This window comes from Eulemur rufifrons, chromosome 3 (genome assembly GCF_041146395.1).
Source record: "Eulemur rufifrons isolate Redbay chromosome 3, OSU_ERuf_1, whole genome shotgun sequence".
Lineage (NCBI taxonomy): Eukaryota > Metazoa > Chordata > Mammalia > Primates > Lemuridae > Eulemur > Eulemur rufifrons.
The window spans coordinates 9,874,107-9,896,098 of record NC_090985.1 but is presented as its reverse complement, the minus strand read 5'-3'; the positions used below and the strand labels follow the sequence as shown (position 1 = coordinate 9,896,098).

Below are 21,992 nucleotides of genomic sequence, written 5' to 3'. Positions count from 1 at the left end.
TATATTAGAGTATTTTCAATGCTACTGTGCCAATTTTCAAGTGGAAAATATGATAGGTGACACTCTTAAATGCAAAAATATATGTATCCTGTACTTCAAGCCCAATGCTCACATAATGATTCTAACTTCCAGCCAAGACGATTTGTTTAATCACTGGGCTCCAAGGAGCTTTATGGAAGAGCTTGAGTGTTTCTCATCCTCAAATTCCTTTTGAAATGCAAATAAGTCCTTGCACTTCACTTAGGGAAATGCGCACTCCCTGCTTAGTGTGTGCGCTCAAGGAAGGGGCCTCCCCTGCCTTGGGCTGGGGAGACCTGAAGCCAAACACGCAGCTCTGTGATCCTAAGGGTGGCTCAGGGCACCCCCAAATCAGTCACCTGAGTTACAAACACATTGACAGCTGACGTGAGTCCTAAACTAAGGGTCACAAAATCAACTTCTCCTCCTGTGCTACCCAAGGTGTCCTCCGGACAGTGACAGGCAGGAAGTGTGGATGCATTTACGTGTCCTGGACAAGATTCTTTCAACCTTTCCTTTCCCCATAGATTGTTCACATCAGGACTTGTTCTCGAGTCTCTGGCAGTCGAAGGGCAATCAGGCCACCCCCAACCAGAGAAGCAGCGGCCAGAAGGATGGGGACCACTTTGGTTATCCCAACAAAAGAAGCAAAGATGGTGTTTCCCAGGATGGCGCCAAATTTGCACAATCCGTTGAGGATGCCAAAGGCTGTTGCCCTGTAAAAGAAGAGGAAAGTAAATAATTCTGAAATTCTGGACCTCATTAGGTGAGTGGAACTGGGTTCCTTCTTTTCCTGGTTGTGGGGGTAGGAGGAGGTGTGGGAGGGAATTTTTTCCTAAATATAAAAATAATGCATTCTCATTTTAATCAAATTTGGAAATGCAGAATAACATAAAGATGCAGGGATGTCTGGCCTTTTAACTGAAAGGCAATGACCTCAATTAACATTTTGGAGTACTTCCTTCAAGCTTTTTCTTTTTCTTTTCAAATACATCTCTTTTTAAATTTTTTACACACTTATTGTAGAAATCCTGAAAGAATGAAGACATATGCAAGGCGGAAAATGTAAGTGTTCCCCCGATAACATTCTCAATCCTCTTGCAGCAGAGACTGCTAGATGTCCTCAAATAGCATGTCTCCAAATAGAAGACTACATTTCCCAGAATCCCTTGCTGTGAGTATGGCCATGTGACTTAGTTTTGGCCAATAGAATGTTAAGTGCAAGTGGCGGATCTGGAGAAAATTCCTTAAGGGAGGTCATGCATGAGTGGGCCTTTTGCACTGTTCTCCTTCATCCTTTTTCTTATACCCTGCTTCGTGGAACACAGACAGACCATGGCTGAGTCCAGGCAAAGAAGAATAATGAGACAGAAAAAAAACCTGCACTGCCTACTCTGGCCTCTTCACAGGAGAGAAAAATGCAATGCCTACCTTTTAAGGCTGCGGTTATTTGGGGTTTCTGTAACCCAAGGCAAAAACCTAAGCCCTAATTATTATCCTGCAATCACACTTCCTAGTGATTCCTGTTATCAACCATTGATACTTTTGTGACCCTATCTATATTCAGATGCAATATTCCCAATACTCTCTCTCTCCAGCTGAAGTAAGATGTTTCTTTTTCATACCACAAGTTTATTAAGAATGTGGGTCTATTTTTGGACTTAAAATTCCTCTTACATCTTTGTCTATAACTGTACCACATGGCAGCCTTATAATCACCAGCCCAGTCTTTCTGTTTGTTTTAATATTTTCTTGGATATTTTCTCATGCGTGTTTTTCCAAATAAACTTTTTTCAAGTTCCCAGAGGAAAAAGCTCATTGAATTTACAGTGACTTTTCTAAGTAAGAGAAAAACTAAAGAAAATTTGACATTTTTGTAAGATTGACCCTTCTTACCCAAAATGAGGTATATCTTGACATATATTTGTCTGCCTTTATATCTCCTAGTAAAGCTTTACAGTTTTCTTCATGAAAGTGTTTCACTCATTGAATTGACTCTTAATTATTTTATGATTTCTTCCATTATTAAATTAATTTCAATTGCATTTGTAATTTTTTTGATAAATTTTAAAACCTATACATTATGAAGTTAGTTTTATTACTGACCATCTGACCAAATTATCTAATAGTTTCTAGTAGTCTCTTTAGTTAATTTTCTTAGGTTTCCTAGATGTAAAATCACATCCCATTCACATAATAATGAATCCCTCCTTATTTTTTGTAAAACTTAGCCATCCTTTGATTCAAAGGAGTGGGGCTCCAAATATGATATGTTGTGTTTTGCCACAGTTGCCTATATCCCTCTGTCACCAAGTTTAGAAATATCACTAAGGTTTTTTGCGGAATTTCATTTACCCACCTTCCACACCACCTCACATTCCTTTTTGACCATGGGGTCTCTTATCTGCTATCCTTAAAATTCACAATTCTCCCTCCAAGCAGAGACACAATTACAAAGTAATGGCCTTGGCCCTAAGCTTTTAGACCAGACCTCTTCCCATATGACCTGCACAAAATAAAAATAAACCCTGGGCATCCTGCCACTAGCTGTGCAAATGCCCCAGCCCTCTGTGCCTCATCCCCACCTTTTGTCCTCTCCCTGCCCTCACCCTGTGCTATTCTAGTTCTCCACCTCTTTGCTTTCTCTCCCCTTGGCAGGTCTACTCTCACCTCTCTTGTGGATTACATGATACATATGGTTTTGCCAATTTTTTACTCTTACTCCTCTCTCCTGGACAGTTTGCTCTTGTCCTTTGCTTCTTGCCATCCACCCAACCCTATCGAGGCCTAGTTCTCCCACTTCCAGGTCTATGACAGCCCCCATGCAGGAGAAACTCAACAACCTAGGAAACGTCTTGTTCATGGAACACCAGGAAGACCATAATGGCCGTGCATGGTGCAGGATCTAGTGAGCAGGTAGACTTCCGGCCAAAGAAGTCCCAACAAGTCCTAGATGGAAACCCAGGGAAGAACTGACCTCTGGTTGGTGGGATACAGCTCCACGGTGATCACATCCAGAGCATTCCAGGAAGCAATGCTGGTCCCACAAAACAGGCACTGCCAGCCAATCATCGCAGACTCACTGTTGCCAAAAAACAGGAAGAAGCAGCAGACCGCTGAGATCAGCATGGAGCCACCTGCAGAGGGAGTCCAAGGGCAGAAAGAAACATGAAGACCATCTTGAACAAGGCCATTCTTGTCCATCTCCCCTCCCAAAGGTACACCTGAAGTAACAGGTTACCTAAAGTATTAGGTTTATTCTCCACACGGAAATAGCACTGCTTGCACCCTCACATGGCACCCTGGCCAAGGGATTGGAGTCCTCTGCATGTGTCAGAGCACCAGAGTTAGCCTCCAGGAAGGATTTTGAAATTGCCGCTCTAAGGTGCTGCCCAGCCCAGAGTGACTGGGGAAGGCGCAGATGGAGGTATTTGTTGAGAATTTATTACGTGACAGACATTGTCATAGGTGCTTTAGGTACATCAGTATCGGTTACGAAAACCCATTCTCAATTTGAAATCAGTGTGTCAAAGAGAAATCTGCACTCTCATGTTCACTGCAGCGTTATTCACAACAGCCAAGATATGGAATCAATCTAAGTGTCCATCAATAGATGGATAAATAGATAAAGAAAATGTGGCCTGTATGCACAGTGCTTTAAAAAGCCTTTAAAAAGGAGGAAATTCTGTTATTGTGATAGCATGGATGAACCTGGAGGACATTATGCTAAGTAAAATAAGCTAGGTACAGAAAGACAAATACCGCATGATCTCATTTGTATGTGGAATCTAAAGCAGTTGAACCCCTGGAAGTTCAGTTGGAACTTCATGGCAGTTCATGGAAGCAGCGAGTAGAATGTTGGATCCCAAGGCCTGGGGGAGGGTGAGTGGTAAGTGAAGAAATGGGGAGATGTTGGCCAAACCATCTAGTGAGTTCTCTTTCCCCTCCAGGACTCTGAGTATGCTGTCCACAGGGTTAGCCTCCCAGGGCTCTGAGCAGGGCGGAGCAGGGCAGACCTGACCTCTGGGTTGGAGATGGGCTAAATGGAGAACAAGCAGGACAGCTCTTATATGGCTGGTGATCAGAGATCCCATCCAAAGAAGACTGCACCAAATCCTGCCCAACCCCAGTAAGTCCAGCCTGGCGGAGCTTGGGATGCAAGCTCCAAGTCCAAGGTGGATTCAGGTTGTGACAGAACATGTTGCAGACCAAGAAAATAGCTGGAGATGGGGTGGGAATAGGGTTAGCAGAGGGTGGTAAGAAAGCAGGTCCCAGGCAACCAGCAGGGAAATGGGGTGTGAGCTCCTCACCCAGCATCAGGACCCTGCAGGAGGGAGGTGCTCTGGATGGCAAGAAACAAGAAGGCTAGCTAGCCTGGCCTCAGTGAGAAAGGCCTCCCTGGGAGGGGGACTCAGCTGGACACTCACCCTCAGACCAGTGCCAGAGCTTGGTAATGAGCTGGGAAAGGATAACTGTCCCCCTGGGTTCTGGTGACTATGGGAAGGCAGGGCTGTAAGCAGGTGCCTGGTAACTGCTTTACAAACAGCTAGGATACAACTAGAAAGGGAGAAAACTGGCATCTGTGGGGTCACAAGCAACCTGGCAACAATGTCCTGTCCATGCCTGCATGCCCCATTCTCATTTACACACATGCCCACCCTACCTCTGTAGACCCTGCCTTCCCCAGAACTTCCTTAGCTACTTCAGGACCTGCCCATAGAATCCACTGTTAGACTCTGGGACCCACAAGGCTGGTGACAAAATGGCAGATGTGTCACACACCTCCTCTCACACCCCTTATCTACCCCTTATCTCACTGGTGCAAAGAGTTTTTATTTTAACACCTATTAAATGGAAACTCAGAGAAGCAAACGAATTTGTGCAAACTCATAAAGCTAATCTTAGCAGAGACGGCTGTCTGACTCCCAGTTGTATAACAGAATTTTTATAAGTTGCCATCCTGTAGGGTCTTCTGATAAAAGCTTGGTGTGTCAGGCTAACCTAAGAAAGAGGCCATGTTCACCAGTTCTGGTCAGTTCAGTGTCATCACTAAGTGTCAACTCTATGGCAGGCACTGCACCAGCCACAGGGGTTACAGAAATTAGTAAACCATTGTCCCTTCCCTCAGGGGACCTCAGGACTAACCAGGGCACTGCCCTGACAGAGCAGAGAGCTCAGTCTGCCATACCTAAAAGATGACTCCCTACCCTCACCACAAGATTAAAAAGCTGAAATCACAGGCATTCCTTGTGCTCACCGTTCTGAATATGCATGCTACTATTTATAATACCGATATTCAGTATGAGCCAACACGCCAGGAAGAGATTTCCTTCTCATGAAGACTTGATCAATTTTCTCTTTTCCAACAACATGACTGTGTGATTTACTTTGTTTCCCTTTCAGCATTGCTGCTAGAAAGCTTGGTATAGATTTTCCTTATCGACTACATTCCCTAGGGCAGATCCTTAATGGCATGTTTATTAATGTTTTGTCCACTTCCCCATTCCTGGCCTTGACTCATATGCTATGTACATTTTCTCTGGCCCTAAATGCATACATTTTGTTTCTTGTTTACCATGCATGGCATATGTTTCTCTATTAAACTGCTACAAATCCTGGGTGAATGAAGCCAGGCATACATGAAGATCGCTACTATTTTGGAGAACCTACAATGTGCCGAGCATTACAAGATGCTTGGGGTACCTTACGTTCAATCCTCACAAAACCCTGCCAGCTAGCTACAGTTTTCCTCGTCTCATAAATAAGGAAACTGAGGCCCTGAGAAGTAAACGAACATGTTCGAAGTCACACAGCCTTTAAGTGACAAGATTTCAATATGGGTCTGTCCAACTCCAAAGCCCAAACTGGTATTACTATTAAATAATAAAAGTAATACAATTTATCTTCAACCATCAAACTTTCATCTAAGAGCATTTTATATGCTTTTCTGACAATATTCTTATGAAGAGGTAGGATGGATGTAGTTAATACCCCTGTTGAAGTGCTAATAGAATAAGTGACTATCACAGAATTTCTCAGTCAGAAAATAAAGAAAAGTCCCTTGCCTGAACCAAAGGTCTCAGGCTATTTCCAGGGAGCCCTGGGGTTCTACAGACATGTATCCCTGGCTCTACAGCAGCAGGTTCAATCTTACTTGTTTGGTTTTCCATGAAAGAATTCTTTAATAAAAGGAAAAATTCCACTACTTTAATACACATGAAACGACCCTAGCCCAGCCCATTGGAACCCCCAGATGTGACACAACGAACAACTCACCGATCATCTTGAGCCTTCCGATTCTGTCCATTAGCAGGGCAGAAATGATGTTCCCAGGCAAGACAGACAGGCTGCCCAGGAAGCTGACGAGGTAAATCAGGAAGTCATTGTCTTGCTCCATGTCCATGTGGCAGCCCTCCTTCTGCTCCAGAAAGGTGGAGTTGATAAATCGACAGTTGATGAACTTATGCTCATAGAGGTCTGGGGAAAGAAGGAAACTTTTGGTTTTTGTAAGCAGAAGGTAGCAGGGGAAAGAAGGGCAGAGGCAGAGCTGAAATTACCTCCCATTCTATGGGCAGGCTGTGCCAACCTTTGCTACTCAGATAGCCTCAAAGTCAAGATAATGTGTGGCCGGGTATGGATGAATAGAGAAACTTCCAAAAATGTAATGACCTGTTCAAGTTCCTATAAGCAAGGGGAAATGAAAGTGACATTAATTGAGGGATGTTTTAATAAAATACACCTTCTCTGCAGCCGGATAACAGTCCTGTTTTACCCAACAGGTGACACTGAGGGTCACAGCAGCTGGGCACTTCTCTGAGGCTACCCAGCTTAGGGAAGCAGAACACAAGAGAGTTGGGTCCAGACTGAGCCAACCACTCCAGGGCCCATGCTGTAGTCTGTGCAGAAACCTTAACACTCTTAAAAAATAAAAACCATGTGCTTTGGAACCAGTTTGCAAGTCTTCTGACACCTTCTGAGTCCAGCTGTTCTAACCGAAAGAGTAATAAACAGGCTCCTTGGAAACTTGTGTTAGGGGAGCTCACACTGCCATTGATCCTCTTTAACCTCCCTGGGCCTCTACCTGTAAAATTAGAGTACACTTGATTATTCCCATTGCTTCTCCCAGCTCTGACATTTCCTGACTACACGTGTTTACAAAAATCCCCGTATTAAGAATATGCAAACGTAGAGGCATCATTAACACTTGAAAGAATAAAAGGATAAGCCAGTTTTTAATGACATAATAAATTTCTGGAACTCATTAAATTCAGGTTAAAAGAAAATTCAGTAAGGTAAGTCTCATAACAAATTATTAAGAGACTGGGGCATATTTAGAGACCAACTATTGAACTTTTGAGGCTATTTTCAGAGATGAAAAAGATGTTCTTGTATAAACTACTCCTTAGTGCTAATGCCAGGAACAAAGCATAGATCTAGAAGTAAGTAGTTCAGACTTCAGAGCCAAACAATTGAGGAATGAATCCAAACTCTCCCAATTTGCTAGTGGCCTTGAGCAAGTTGCTTAGTTCTCGGTTTCCTTAGCTATAAGATGGGAATGATAATAGCACATTTCTCAAGTGAGACAATTTAGGTAAAGCCCCTGAGAAAGCTCAGTTAGTTTCCTTAAATCCCAACTCCACTTGGTATGTTATTAATTTATCATGAGCGCAGTAAAAGTAACAAAGGGTGGTGAAGTGGTAGAACTTTGTGATTCTTTTTAATCATGGAAATATGAAACAGTATGATATTAAAATGTTCTTAGCATCTCACTTTATGTACAAAATGTGAACACATGTAATTTTCTCTTTTCATTTATTACTGTGAGAACATGAGTTGTGAATTTTGTAAGTTTCAAATTATGCAAGGTTCATGCATAAAATGCAGCCCTCCCAGAATGCTGGTTTTTATCTGTGTCCTCCTCTGTTCCTACCAAAGACACTTAGTGTATAGCATCAGTCTCATTTGGCTGGAAATTTTGTTTTCATTTTATATGTGATAAAACTGAGATAGTTATATTAAATGCCTTGTAAAAGCTGTGCACTGAATTTGTGCCACACCTAGGGCTAAAACCCACTTCCCCACCAAGGCTTGGCACTTGTGTCTACGAATACTTTCCTACTCCTGAAGCTTGTGATAGAGCTTTTTTTTTTTTTTTAGCAAAAATTTTATTATTTTTTTCAGAATATTACAGGGGTACAACATTTTGGTTACATGAATTACATTTGTACAGTTTGAGTCAAAGTTATCAGGGTGTCCATCACCCAGATAGTGTGCATTGTACCTGTTAGGTGTGAATTTAGCCATCCCCTTCTCCCTCCTCCCACCTGATTGATTTCCATTGAATTTTACTACCATATGTACACATGAATGTTGATAATTTAGTTCCAATTTAATAATGAGTACATGTTTGTTTTTCCATTCTTGCAATACTTCACTTAGGAGGATGATTTCCAATTCCATCCAGGTTGTTACAAAAGGTATTAGTTTACCATTTCTTTTAATGGCTGAGTAATACTCCATGGTATACATATACCACATTTTATTAATCCATTCATGTACTGATGGGCACTTGGGTTGTTTCCACATCTTTGCAATTGTGAATTGTGCTGCTATAAACATTCAAGTGCAAGTGTCTTCTTTATAAAATATCTTCTTTTTCCTTCAGGTAAATACCTCGTAGTGGGATTGCTGGATCAAATGGTAGGTGATCTTATATCTAGAAAACCCTAAAGATTCTGCCAAGAGCCTCTTGGAATTGATAAATAAATTCAGCAAAGTCTCAGGTTACAAAATCAATACATACAAATCAGTAGCATTCCCATACACCTACAACACTCAAGCTGAAAATCAAATCAAAGACTCAATACCTTTTACAATAGCAACAAAGAAAATAAAATACCTAGGAATATATTTAACCAAGGAGGGAAAAGACCTCTACAGGGAGAACTATGAAACACTGAGGAAGGAAATCATAGAGGATGTAAACATATGGAAAAACTTATCATGTTCATGGATTGGCAGAATCAACGTAGTTAAAATGTCTATACTACCCAAAGTGATTTACAGATTCAATGCAATCTCCATTAAAATGCCAATGTCATTTTTTTGCAGATCTAGAAAAAATAATTCTATGGAATAATTCATATGGAACCAAAAAAGACCCTGAATAGCCAAAGCAGCCTTAAGCAAAAAGAACAAATCGGGAGGCATCACTTTACCAGACTTCAAGCTATACCACAAGGCTATAGTAACCAAAACAGCATGATACTGGCACAAGAACAGAGACATAGACCACTGGATCAGAACAGAAAGCCCAGATACAAAACCATCCTCATATTGCCATATGATCTTTGAGAAAGCAGACAAAAACATACACTGGGGGGAAAATTCCTATTCAATAGATGATGCAGGAAAAATTGGATAGCCACATGTAGAAGACTGAATCATGATCCACACCTCTTACCACTCACAAAAATCAATTTATGATGGATAACAGACTTAAACCTAAAGCATTAAACCATAAGAATTCTAGAAGAAAATGTTGAAAAAACTCTTATAAGCCTAGGGAAAGAATTTATGAAGAAGACCCCAAAGGCAATCACAGCAACAACAAAAATAAATAAATGAGACCTGATCAAATTAAAAAGCTTCTGCACAGCCAAGGAAAAAATCAACAGAGAGAATAGACAACCTACAGAATGGGAGAAAATATTTGCATGCTCTACATCTGATAAAGGGATGATAACTAGAATCTATAAAGAACTCAAGTAAATCAGCAAGAAAAAAATCAAACAACCCCATTAAAAAGTGGGCAAAAGACATGAACAGAAATTTTTCAAAAGAAGATAGACTAATGGCCAACAAACATATGAAAAAATGCTCAACATCTCTAATCATCAGGGAAATGCAAATCAAAACCACAATGAGAATCACTTAACTCTAGTAAGAACTCTAGAAATATTATCAAAAAGTCCCAAAACAACAAATGTTGGTGTGGACATGGAAAAATAGGAACATTCAAACATTGCTGGTGGGACTGCAAACCAGTACAACCTCTATGGAAAGTAGTATGGAAATACCTCAAAGAACTAAAAATAGAACTACCATTTGATCCAGCAATCCCACTACTGTGTATTTACCCAGAGGAAAAAAAGACATTCTATAAAAAAAAGTCACCTGCACTTGAATGTTTATAGCAGCACAATTCACAATTGCAAAGATGTGGAAACAACCCAAGTGCCCATCAATACATGAGTGGATTAATAAAATGTGGTATATGTATACCATGGAGTACTACTCAGCCATTAAAAAAAAATGGTGAACTAATACCCCTTGTATTAACCTGGATGGAACTGGAGACCATTCGTCTAAGTGAAGTATTACAAGAATGGAAAAACAAACACCACATGTACTCACTATTAAATTGGAACTAACCAATCAACACTATGTGCACATATGGAAATACATTCATCAGAATTCAAGCAGGTGGGAGGGAGAGGCAGGCATGGGTAAATTCATACCTAATGGATACAATGCACAGTATCTGGGGGATGGGCACACTTGTAACTTTGACTCAAAAGGTACAAAAGCAATTTACATAAATATTTGTACCCCTGTAATATTCTGAAATAAAATTTAAAAAATTAAATAAAGCAAAAAGCATTACTAGGGGGGAAAGAAAGTCCCAAAACAACAGATGCTGGCGTGGTGGCATGGATGCTTATACGCTTTCACATTGCTGGTGGGACTGCAAACTAGTACAACCTCTCTGGAAAGTAGTACGGAGATGCCTTAAAGAACTAATGACTGAGCATTCTGATTCTTAGACAACACCATTTCACCCTTGTTACAGTCTACCCAGTCTATCACTGTTCTTACCTGTGTTATAAAAGATGGTGGATTCAATGGTGCAATTTTTGAAATAGGTATCAGTAGATGTAACATCTTCAAAATAACACTCATCAAAGAATGTGTCCTCAAAGAGTACATGTTTAAAGTACATCCTTGTGAACCTGTGGAAAAGACATTAGCCACTGAGTGATTCATCCAAGAAAAAAATAGACTTGAGACTGAAGTGAAAATACAGAAAGGCAGAAAAGGAAAAACTGAAAGCCAGAAGGTGCTAGAACATTATTTTCGAACCAGACTAGTTCCCCATTTCTTAGCTGTTTGTTCCTTAGTGGGGATGGGCCTCAGGAATGGAAGCCGGTATCTAGTCCAGGCACATATGGGGTCCTCTGCAACAACCTAGTGGTTCCCAAATGTGGGTCCACGGAGTGGACCCTCTGAATCAGAAGCACAGAAATGTGAAATAGTGTTAGAGGGAAATATTGATAACATCTCACTTTCTAAGGAGCTTGAAAAACATGCAGTATCCTAGGCTGGTCCTTGCCTGTTTGGAAGCAACATATTTGTGAGGGTCTGACAATCTTCATTTTTAAAATTGCCCCAAGAAGGAAATGTGGAGAAATAGGCACTTTCATTCACATTATTGGTAGAATACAATCACAGCAGCCTCTTTGGGAAGGAATTTTGCAAAATTTAAAATACACATTCCCTTTGACCCAGGAATACCACCTGTAGGAATTTATCCTACATATGCTTGCTCATGTATTCAGAGAGATACACTCACTGATCTTCACTGCAACATTGCTTATAATAACAACGGTTTACTACCTATATACATACATAACAAATAGATACAAATGGAATACTATGTAACCATTATAGTAAACAAAGTAGATCTGTATGCATTAATATGGAACAATCATTAGGATATATTGTTATGTAAAAAAATCAAGATGCAATATAGAGTTTATAACATGTGACCACTTGTGTAAGAAAGGGTATGGTACATATGCTTCCAAATATTGGAGAGTTACACTGGAAACCGGAAGAAGTGATTGGTCCTAGGGAGGTTCACTGGGGTTAGGAAAGAGATACACAATTTTCACTTTATACCAAATGTATGTATTACTTCTTCACTTAAAGAAAAATTTTGTTAGTAAAGGGGCAAAGCACCCAGATGATTATGAGGTACATTTGGGAGCCACTGTAATGCTCCAACTCCTACATAAACTAATGGGAAAGAACATCATTACATTTAAAAATATATCTCACATGCAGTAACACCATCCTCTGTTGGCTATATTTACCAAGCTTGGTCACACTTTCAGACTGGAAGCCTTCGGCTATGTCTTCATCTGTGAATAATTACAACCCATTCGTTCATTCAGTCATTCTTCTATTCATTCACTTACGTATTCATTCTTCTGCACTTACTGAGCGTGGTACTAGGTGATACGGGTACAGAAAGGAAAGACACAATCTCTACCCTCCAGTCTAATTGGAAAAAAAAGAACACACAACTATAATACAGTAGGAATCACAGTGACAGAGATAGCACCAGGTGCTGAGGGTCATTGCTTCCTTCAGGGCCACCAAATAATTCACTCCATGACTACATATGATGGCCAGTGCCACTCACCCTTCGTACCATATTATGTTCTGCTCAGAACCCTAACCCACAGCCACCTATCATTACGTTCTGCCCAAAGACCTCCCGCCCAACAGGAAGTCCTGGACAAGTGCTTGTCGAACAGAGGTCCCCAGACCACTACTATCAGAATAAAATAGGAGATTATTATTAAATATGCAGTTTCCTAACTTCCATCCTGGACCTTCTGAACCCTAATCATCAGTGGCAGAGACCAGATTATCATACTTACAAAAATTTGAGAATCATTGGTCTAGAAAACCAAATTATTTTGAAGAATTTTTCTTAGGGCCAAATATGCTACAGACTTTTCAACAGGAGCCTTCAAAAGCTATCATTAAACCCTTTGAGTTTCCATAGAAATCTAATTGGTAAGCTTTTTGTTACAACAAGATGCCTCTGACTTCAAAATTTGTATGCTAGATGTGTTTACTCGGGAGAGCTATTGCTGGAGACTGTCTCAGGCTTCTGCCTTTCTTAATATATCCTTCTCTTTAATATAGTAATAGGCTGGTGATGTGGCCTTTGGTGATATTTTAATATTCTGCCAAGGGTGGGTGAGAAAGAAGAGCTATAAATCATAAATGGGTCTGACGCAAGCAGGCCTTAAAAATGTATCTCCAAGTGTGTTATAAAAAGCCAAAGTTATAAGGGAAGAGATAAAAGGAGAAAGGGCCAACACGTATTTTATGAGTCTTTATATAAATCATCTCCTCCAATCGAACTTATATACTGAACTGGTCCAAGATTCTTCATTCAGGATAGTTCAAAGCCTGAAAGCAAAGTCAGCAAAAGTATTAATATCTCCTGAAACATTTACTTTAAGGAAACAGAAGCCATTGGCCAGCCAGTGTCTGTGATAGAAGTATTATTACAAACACTTTATTTCAGCTACTCTCAGGCCAAATGCTCAGCCCACTAAGTGATCTAAATGATGCCAAAGTCACACTCTACATGTTTTAGGCTTGATGGTATCCCACTCAAGAGACTCAGTCTAACTAAAGAGATATACAAGAAAACTGACAGTTTGATGATTATCAGTGTAGAGCTCTGCTATAAACTCACTTCAGAGGGAGCACTCGTGACCCAGCTGGTAAAGGATGATGTGACCTATCCTGAGGGACCAGCGAAAGCTCCCCAAGCAAAGACGAGGAAGTGCATTCCAGGCAGAGGGAACAGCAGTGCAGGCATAGAGCCCTTTAATTGCCTTTTCTTCCTAAGTAGAGAATTCTCTTTCCCATAAATTACATCACCTTTCAGGGAGCAGATACATAAAGGAGATGGCTCCCCAAAGCTCAGACACACAAACACCCTACCATCATAAGCCCTCCAGGCACAGTGAATGAAAGAAAGCTCTTCAGGAAAGAACCAGAACTCCAGTCTCTTACATGTTATCTTATTTCAGGTCCTAATCCGAGGTGAAGCAAAGCACAAATAAGAGGGTCATTCACTTCAGAAAGTATATGCTTGGGCCTAATTGCTTAAAGAAAACGGAGGAAACAGATTCTTGCCTGAATGCTCTACACAGGTTCTTACATTCTCCACACGTAGGCGTCAGACCTCCAACACCACTCTCCAAAACCTGAAGAGTCCGACTTTCAGGACTTAACCCCCAAGAGCTCCCGGGCAAGTCCCTTCTCCTCTCTGTGCCTGCATTTAAAAACCTATAACATAGAGGTGCTAAGGAGATGGCTTTTTCCATCGCCAGCAGCTGTGATTCCACAGTGAGGAGTAGTTTTACCGTGCGTGGCCCTGAGAAAGAAATAAGAGAGCAGACTTGGAAGATGGCCATCTTACGTCCCTAAATATTGAAATGTTATTTCATGGAGATTCAGGAAAGTTTATGACAGGAAATCCTGGTGCCAATGTCAATCAAATAGTCTGTCTAAGGACATACATTCTTGTGCCTCAGTGAATCTGGAAGTAAATACAACTTCCTCTCTCCTTCTTCTCTTCCATTTAAGGTTATTCGAGTGCTGAATCACGATACCTCATGCTGCCTCCTTTACACAGATCCCAGCACATTTCCTGCCTTTGGAAATAATACCTGAAGCATAGAACATAGGACAGGCCGGGCGCGGTGGCTCACGCCTGTAATCCTAGCACTCTGGGAGGCCAAGGCAGGAGGACCGCTTGAAGTCAGGAGTTCATGACCAACCTGAGCAAAAGTGAGACCCCTGTCTCTACAAAAAGCAGAAAAATTAGCCAGGTGTGCTGGCGCATGCCCATGGTCCCTGCTACTCAGGAGGCTGAGGCAGAAGGATCGCTTGAGCCCAAAAATTTAAGGTTGCAGTGAGCTGTGATGACGCCACTGCACTCTAGGCAGGGTGACAGAGCAAGACCCTTTCTCAAAAAAAAAAAAATAAAATAAAATAAAAATAACATAGGACAAAAAGGGAAATAATAAAAGCAATTATTAAATTAGCAGGAGAAAAATAGAACAAATTTATATATAAATATGGTTATAAACATCCTAAATAAAACACTGATTTAGCCATGCCAAAATCTGAAAACAATCCCAAAATCTCTTCAGCTGGTAAATGGATAAACAAAATGCCATTATACATTTATATCATGGAATACTACTCCACAGTAAAAATAAACAAACTGCAGAACATGCAACAACATGGATAGATCCCAAATGCAATATGCTAAGTAAAGTAAGCAAGTTTGCAAGACTTCATATCGTATGATTCCATTTATGTAACATAAAGAAGATCATTGGATGCCAAGGGCTGGGGGTAGGGGAAGGACTGATTTAAAATGGCAGGAGGAAATTCTGGGGGGTATTGGAACTGCTGTGTATCTTGATTGTGGTGGTGGTTACATAATTGCATGCATTTGTCAAATCTCACAGAACTGTACACAAAAAGGGGTAAATTTTACTGTACTTAAATTAGACCTCAATTAAAAAAGGAAGTCCCAATAAGTTTCTAAGGTAACCATAGCTACAACAAAACCCAAACTAAGCTCAACTACTGACTAGCCTAGCAAACGAGGAAGTGGACGAATTTCTTAGTCTCTACTGTCCAATACAAGATATCTGACTTGCAACTCAAAATTATAAGACTCAAAGAAGCAAGAATAAAACAACATGATGACAAGACACAATAATTTAAAACATAAGACTCAGATATTACATGAATACCAGAATTACCAAGCAGGGGAGTTTAATATAATTATTATTGACATATTAAAGCCTTAAAGGAAAAAGTGTATAGCATACACGAGCAGTTGGGGAATTCTAGCAGAGAGATGCAAAATATAAGAAAGAGTCAGGCCAGGTGCAGTGGCTCACGCCTGTAATCCTAGCACTCTGGGAGGCCGAGGTGGGTGGATCGCTTGAGGTCAGGAGTTGAGACCAGCCTGAGCAAGAGCGAGACCCCCATCTCTACTAAAAATAGAAAGAAATGATCCAGACAGCTAAAATTATATATATAGAAAAAAATTAGCCGGGCATGGTGGCGCATGCCTGTAGTCCCAGCTACTCGGGAGGCTGAGGCAGGAGGATTGCTTAAGCCCAGGAGTTTGAGGTTGCTGTGAGCTAGGCTGACACCACGGCACTCTAGCCCAGGCAATAGAGCGAGACTCTGTCTCAAAAAAAAAAAAAAAAAAAAGAAAGAAAGAAAAGAAAAGAAAGAGTCAAATAGAAATGCTATCCATTTTTAAAAATGAAGTAACATGTTAGGAATGCCTTTGATGGACTCATCAGTAGACTCATTATAGCAAAAAAACAAAAAGAATTACTGAAATTATATATAACATAAGAGAAATTACCAAAATTGAGACACAGAGAGCAAAATAAGGGGGGAAACAGAAAAGAACATTTAAATTCTGTGGGAAAATATCAAGCAATCGAACATAGGGACAATTAGAACTCAAGAAAGAAAAGATAAAGAGAATTTGGCAGAAGAAATATTTGAAGACATGATGGCAAAGAATTTTCCTACAGTAATGAAACAGATCAAACCACGAGTCCAAGAAATCCACATAACCTCAAGCAGAGTTAAATATCAAAAAGGAGGATGAGGATAAAGAGGAAGTAGCAGCATACCCAAGCATATGATATTCAAATAGCTAAATACCAAATATAAAAGGAAAATCTTGAAGGGAGTAAGAGAAAAAAAATCAAATTACATACAAAAAAATAACAATACAGCAGATTTCTCATCAGAACATACGTAAGCCAACAGGATTCCTATTTATTTGCTACAACATGTACAAATGTCTGACAGGAGAAAAGTGATCCCCTTTTCAGCGGCCAAAGAATAAAATATCCAGGAAGACACTCCACAGGAACTGTGCAGGACCTATCATGAGCTACAAAGCTTTCCTGAGAAATTTTGCTCCTCTCAAATGTACTGCACATTATATACCAATATTACCACTTTCAGATGTGGAATCGAGGCTTAGACAGGTCGGAGATCTGTCCAGGTTGGCTCAGCTAGTTACTGACCGGTGAAGGCTGGAACCCAGCCCTGGCTGCTCCCCCAGATCTAGAGGCCAGAAGGCGCATTTCCACTGCCCACCTTCCATTGACATCTTCAAGGAATGTACTGCACTGAAACAGTCCCCCTGCACAGGAAGAAAACTCTTATTGATGCCCCTCTAAAAGGGGGCTTAGCAGTGTGGGTAGCATTTCAGCGTGGTGCGTGCAATCAACCTTCTCTTTTCTAGTTGTACTTTGGCTTCTTTCTCTCTGCTCTCCCTGCCCCCTGCTACACTACATACCTCATTTTAGAGCTAAATCTTGTGAACTTCATTTTCATTTTGAGTTATTCACCTCCAACGTTTAATGAGAACTCAAGAGACTTTTCTCTTATTATTCACTGGCAAATCATCTGTGTGAATGGTTACACATTCCCATTTGAGTGTCCAAACCTAAGGAGAACACACCATCAACTTCTTTCAGCTGTGAGGAAACCCCAGGATTAGGGCATTACTTCCTGGGTCACGACCTATCAGAGAGAGAAATCAGGTGCGTCTCCCTCACGCACAAGAGGTTTAAGTCAGATAACGCCCTTTCCCCACCCTAACCCTCACAGATGAAAGCCCTGCCAAGCAGAAATTTCTTCCCAGGAGGAGAAAGTTAACTAATTAATTAGTTAATACATACTCTGGGATGAAAACTTGTCCTGTTTTTAATTAACCATAAGGGAAGACTGGCCTGACATTTTGGTTCAGGGTTCAAAATATGAACTTATTCTTTGCCTTTCTTGTACTTTCCAAAAACTCTCAAGTTCTAAAGCAAAAGCTGTACGGGTGCTCAGAGCCCCCAGATCCCATAATACACAGGAGGAGGCTGCAGGCGATGCTTAGGGGGCAGCCCAGACTCATCTGTGAGCTTTTGTTTCTTCTTGGAGCTAAAGGGTGAGGTTTAGGTTTCATTCAACAGGATTTTCTTTACCAACAGAGTCCGTGGGTGAAGTCTGAAGCCCTGTTTACACGAAGTCATTTTCCCCCATGTGTGATTGCCAATAAAATAATTTCCATCTAAATTTTAAACCAGCCAAGTGTGGCTAAAGCCAGAGAGGGAGTACTGGTACAGGTGGGAGAAATGACCCAAGGGAGCTAAAAAAATACGTCAGTTTCTCCAAAGAGGCTCCCCGTGTTCAAAGGTGAGGCATGTTCCAGCTCAGGACCAGCAGATGGCAGCATAACTCAAGAAAAGAAGCCAAGTTCAGCTATTCCTTAGATCATTTTCAAAGGTTCCTTAATCAGTCCAAGGAAAAAAATACCTTTTTAATTCAAACAAGTCACGGGGGGTGGAGGGAATTATGGGCTTCAAGTGCTAGTGGTTGTGCTTTTAGTATCTGTTGGTTAAAAAACATATATTGTATACAAAAGTTATAATTAACTCATAACTTTTGAAGGAATTTCTATTTTAGTAACCACACAAAACATCTCCATACATTTAAAGCATAGAACTGTGGTAGAACATCATGTGAAGAATATTTACATCAATTCCCAGACAATCCTGGGCACAGCTGTGCGTTCCCAGATCTTGGCAATAGCTCTATGGTCCCCAGGGGTCCTGCATCCACAAGAGGAGACCACCGCTTTCATCAGCCCTCGCTTCCTCCACATCCCACCCAGAAGTTTATGGGAAGCTTGGAGAAGCTGAGAAAAGTTAAAAAGACAGAGTGGACCAAAAGTCCCCACTTTCGCCATGGCTAAGTCTTGGAACTCCAAAATCTGCCTGTTATAAATCACAAAGGCTCTGGCATTGTAGTGAACTTTCTAACACAGAAAACATCATGTAAAACATGAGAATGGAAAGCTTCTAAGTGAGACAACCGTAGTAGCTGTCAAGAGTACAGGATCTGGAGTCCAAATGCCTGGGCTGGGAGACAGACATTTCTATTTAATATTTATATTAGCTGTGTGATCTTAAGCAAGTTGCTCAAACCCTAAGCTTCTGTTTCCCCACCTGTAACACAGAAAGCATATTTCTTGTTGCCTGGAGTTTTTGTGAGGATTAAGTGAGAAAATCTATGTAAGGCACTTAAGGTAGCAGCTGGCACACAGCAGTGCCCAGTAAGGCTGGCTGCCATAGTTACTATCACTGGCATTATTATCATGGCCATTACTATCATTATTATTACTAATACCACAATAGTGTATCACTGAACATGGGGAACCTCAGAAATAAGTTCTCCTTTAGGAAATTCCTCTCTGCAGGGAATGGTGTCATATCCTGGGTGACATCTAGTCATCCATAATATCCCTTAGTTTTCAATAATTTCAGAGGGTCCTAATAAAGCAAGGGCAACATTTCCTCCTTGGCAATGCCAACACAAGATCTCCTGACTTATATTAAACAGCTCAGAGAGTGAAATGTTTTGGGAGAGTTGCCTTCCACCACCACTAGCATTGGAGCTCCCATCCCGGGAATGGCCACTCTCAGCAGATGACGACGACGCTGAACTGCCTGTGCAGAGAGTGTGTGGCTGCGTGGGCACGCGGGTATACAGATGGCTGAGATTGCACGTCAGCATTTTAAAAAAACATCTGAAAAGTTGAGCCCCATGCCCAACGATACTTGATCCTAAACTTTCTTTTCCGAAGGTCTCATAGTTGTAAAAATAATATTCACCCTTTTATTGCACACTTTCTCACCCTAAATAGCAGTGAACCTTTGCTAAAATCTGGCCCATAAGCGCAATCTGGAATAGACTGAAGCAGGTATCCTTCCTGGACTTCTCTCAGACATCCATTTCTTTCCCAAAGTGGCTGTCAGTCACTTCGGGCAGGGACCTACTGAGACACCAGACACAGAGGTGGTGCAGACACTGGGGAGGCCGAGCATTCACTGGAGGTGAGAATTCATGGTATGAATTTTGTATTGAGGCAGTAACTACAGGGCAGTTAATGTCATTGACATCGAACCATCTGGGCCATGGTATTTCAGGTGCCACCACACAGCCCATGGTCACTTACTTCCTTTTCGTTCACAACCCAATGAGCTCGCTAACTACAATTCAAGAAGCGAAACAGCAGAGGAGAAAATGTTCGGCTTAGGGACCAATGTGGCCTGCGGTAAACTTGGCTAATGTCCTTCCCTGACCCATTCTGAGGCTTTCAGAGGGCAGCTTGCAAGGGACTATCCATCTCCTTTGTCTCAGGACCAGAGAGAAGGGGAGTAAAACAGATTGAGGAAGCAGCCCCACAAAGATGCAAATGGGACTTCTCTAATACTCCACTGATTTTTTTCTTCAAAGGACAAAAACACTCCTGGCTGACCATGGACCATGCGATCAGCCCTCCAAAGTAATATTAGCTGAAAGAATAACAACAGGTGATGCTATATTAGCCCTGGCATAGAGAAGCTTCCAGAATCAAAGAAAAAACTCAACACCCAGGTCATGGATTGGTTCAGAGACCTCAGCAGTAAGAGCTCCGGGCCCTTCCTTCAGGCAGATGCCATTCATGGAACACGGCTTTCTGCTAATTTCCATGAAAAGTTCAAGTTCTTGGGAAAGATGGCTAGATTGGCTGTCCTTAGTCAAATGTGTCCATCTTTGATGAATTAGCTACAGCCAGGAGAGTAGGTTGACAGGGAGTCAGCACAACACAGACAGGGCCACCAGGGGAGCTATTGTGTCTCTGGCAGCCACAATCAGCTGTGACGACTACAACAGCCTTGGAGCTCATTCCCCTGCATAGTTAATTCTTCTCGTTCCAATGGCTCTCTCCCAAGAACAGTCCCGGGGACCGTCACCCTGATCTGAGGAAAGCCCGTGGTCACTCACTTACTTATCATTCACAAGTTTCCCACGTTGGTGGATCTGATTTTCCATGGTGAAGTTGATTGTGGCACCATATACATGCTCATCCAAAAATACCTTCATTTTAGACTTGTATTCTTCATCTTGATAATACCGGATCATATCGGGGAACCAAACTGTCAGTCCATAGTAACTGTAATAGAGAAGACAGAAGGTCGGAGCAACATGATTAATTCTTTTATGACCAGAGTCTACGTTCTTGATTTCATGTAGACCAAACTCACTTTAAACATGTTAATTTGGTTCATTAGCAAATTTAATAATATAACTCATCATATTAATAGGTCTAAGGGAAAAAAATCATTACCACTTCCATAGATGCTAAAAAGGCATTTGATTAAAAAAATTCATTCTTGATTAAAATACCTATAGATTAGCGATTGATGGACACTTCTTTAACACATAAAAAATATACATCTCAGCCCAGAATATTAGTGAATAGCGAAATGCTGAAGACATTCCCACTAATGTCAGGAACAAGACAAAGATGTCCATTATAACCACTACTTCTTAACACTGTATTGTAGGTCTCAGCCAACTCAGATAGACATGAAAAAGAATGCAGAAATGTAAAATTGCAAAGCAAGAGGTAAAACCATCTCTATCTGCAGATGATATGACTTTATATCTAAAAAAAAAAAACTCTAGATAAACCAATTCCAAAAAATGTACATTAAACATATAACAAAGATGCTCAATCCCACTTATAAGAAAAGTGAAAATTAAAACCACACTGTTACCATTCTCACCTACCATATTATTAAAACCTTGAAGTTTGTTAAAACACTTTGTTGGGGAGAGTGTAGGTAAACACATGCTCTCATACATTGCTGGGAAAAGAGCAAAATTATACAATACCATGTGGAGGAGAATTTGTCAGGGCCAAAAAAAAAAAAAAATACTGATAGATTTACTTGCTCTGATCCCTTAATTCTGCTTCTAGGAATCTATTCCATTGATAAACCAGCGCAAATACAAAGTGGCCTACAAACACAGTTACTTATTGTGGCATGGTTTGCAATACAAAAGTCTGGAAACTTCTCAAAAGTCTAGCAGTAAGGCCCTGGTTGAATGAAGTGTGGTGCTGTCCTGTGGGTGCTATGCAGAGATCCTGTGCTGCTGTAATTTGAATAAGGAAAATCTCAATTTACCAGTATGGAGAGATCTCCAGAATACATCGGTGAGTAAAA

The 21,992-nt window shown here is 41.0% G+C and overlaps 1 protein-coding gene across 3 annotated transcripts in view; it reads right to left on the bottom strand.

The window, feature by feature from the left end:
• Positions 1 to 550: 550 nt before the first annotated feature.
• Positions 551 to 21,992, bottom strand: part of SV2B (synaptic vesicle glycoprotein 2B) — a 55,437-nt gene continuing 33,995 nt past the window's right edge. For 2 of the 3 annotated variants that reach the window (XM_069465760.1, XM_069465762.1), the window contains 5 exons: positions 20,771 to 20,935; positions 10,897 to 11,030; positions 6,295 to 6,495; positions 2,996 to 3,155; positions 551 to 734 (listed from right to left, as the gene is read on the bottom strand). In XM_069465760.1, coding sequence (XP_069321861.1) covers positions 551 to 734; positions 2,996 to 3,155; positions 6,295 to 6,495; positions 10,897 to 11,030; positions 20,771 to 20,935 — 844 coding nt within the window. The remainder of the gene's footprint in view (positions 735 to 2,995; positions 3,156 to 6,294; positions 6,496 to 10,896; positions 11,031 to 20,770; positions 20,936 to 21,992) is intronic. The other variant, XM_069465761.1, reaches the window with a different exon arrangement.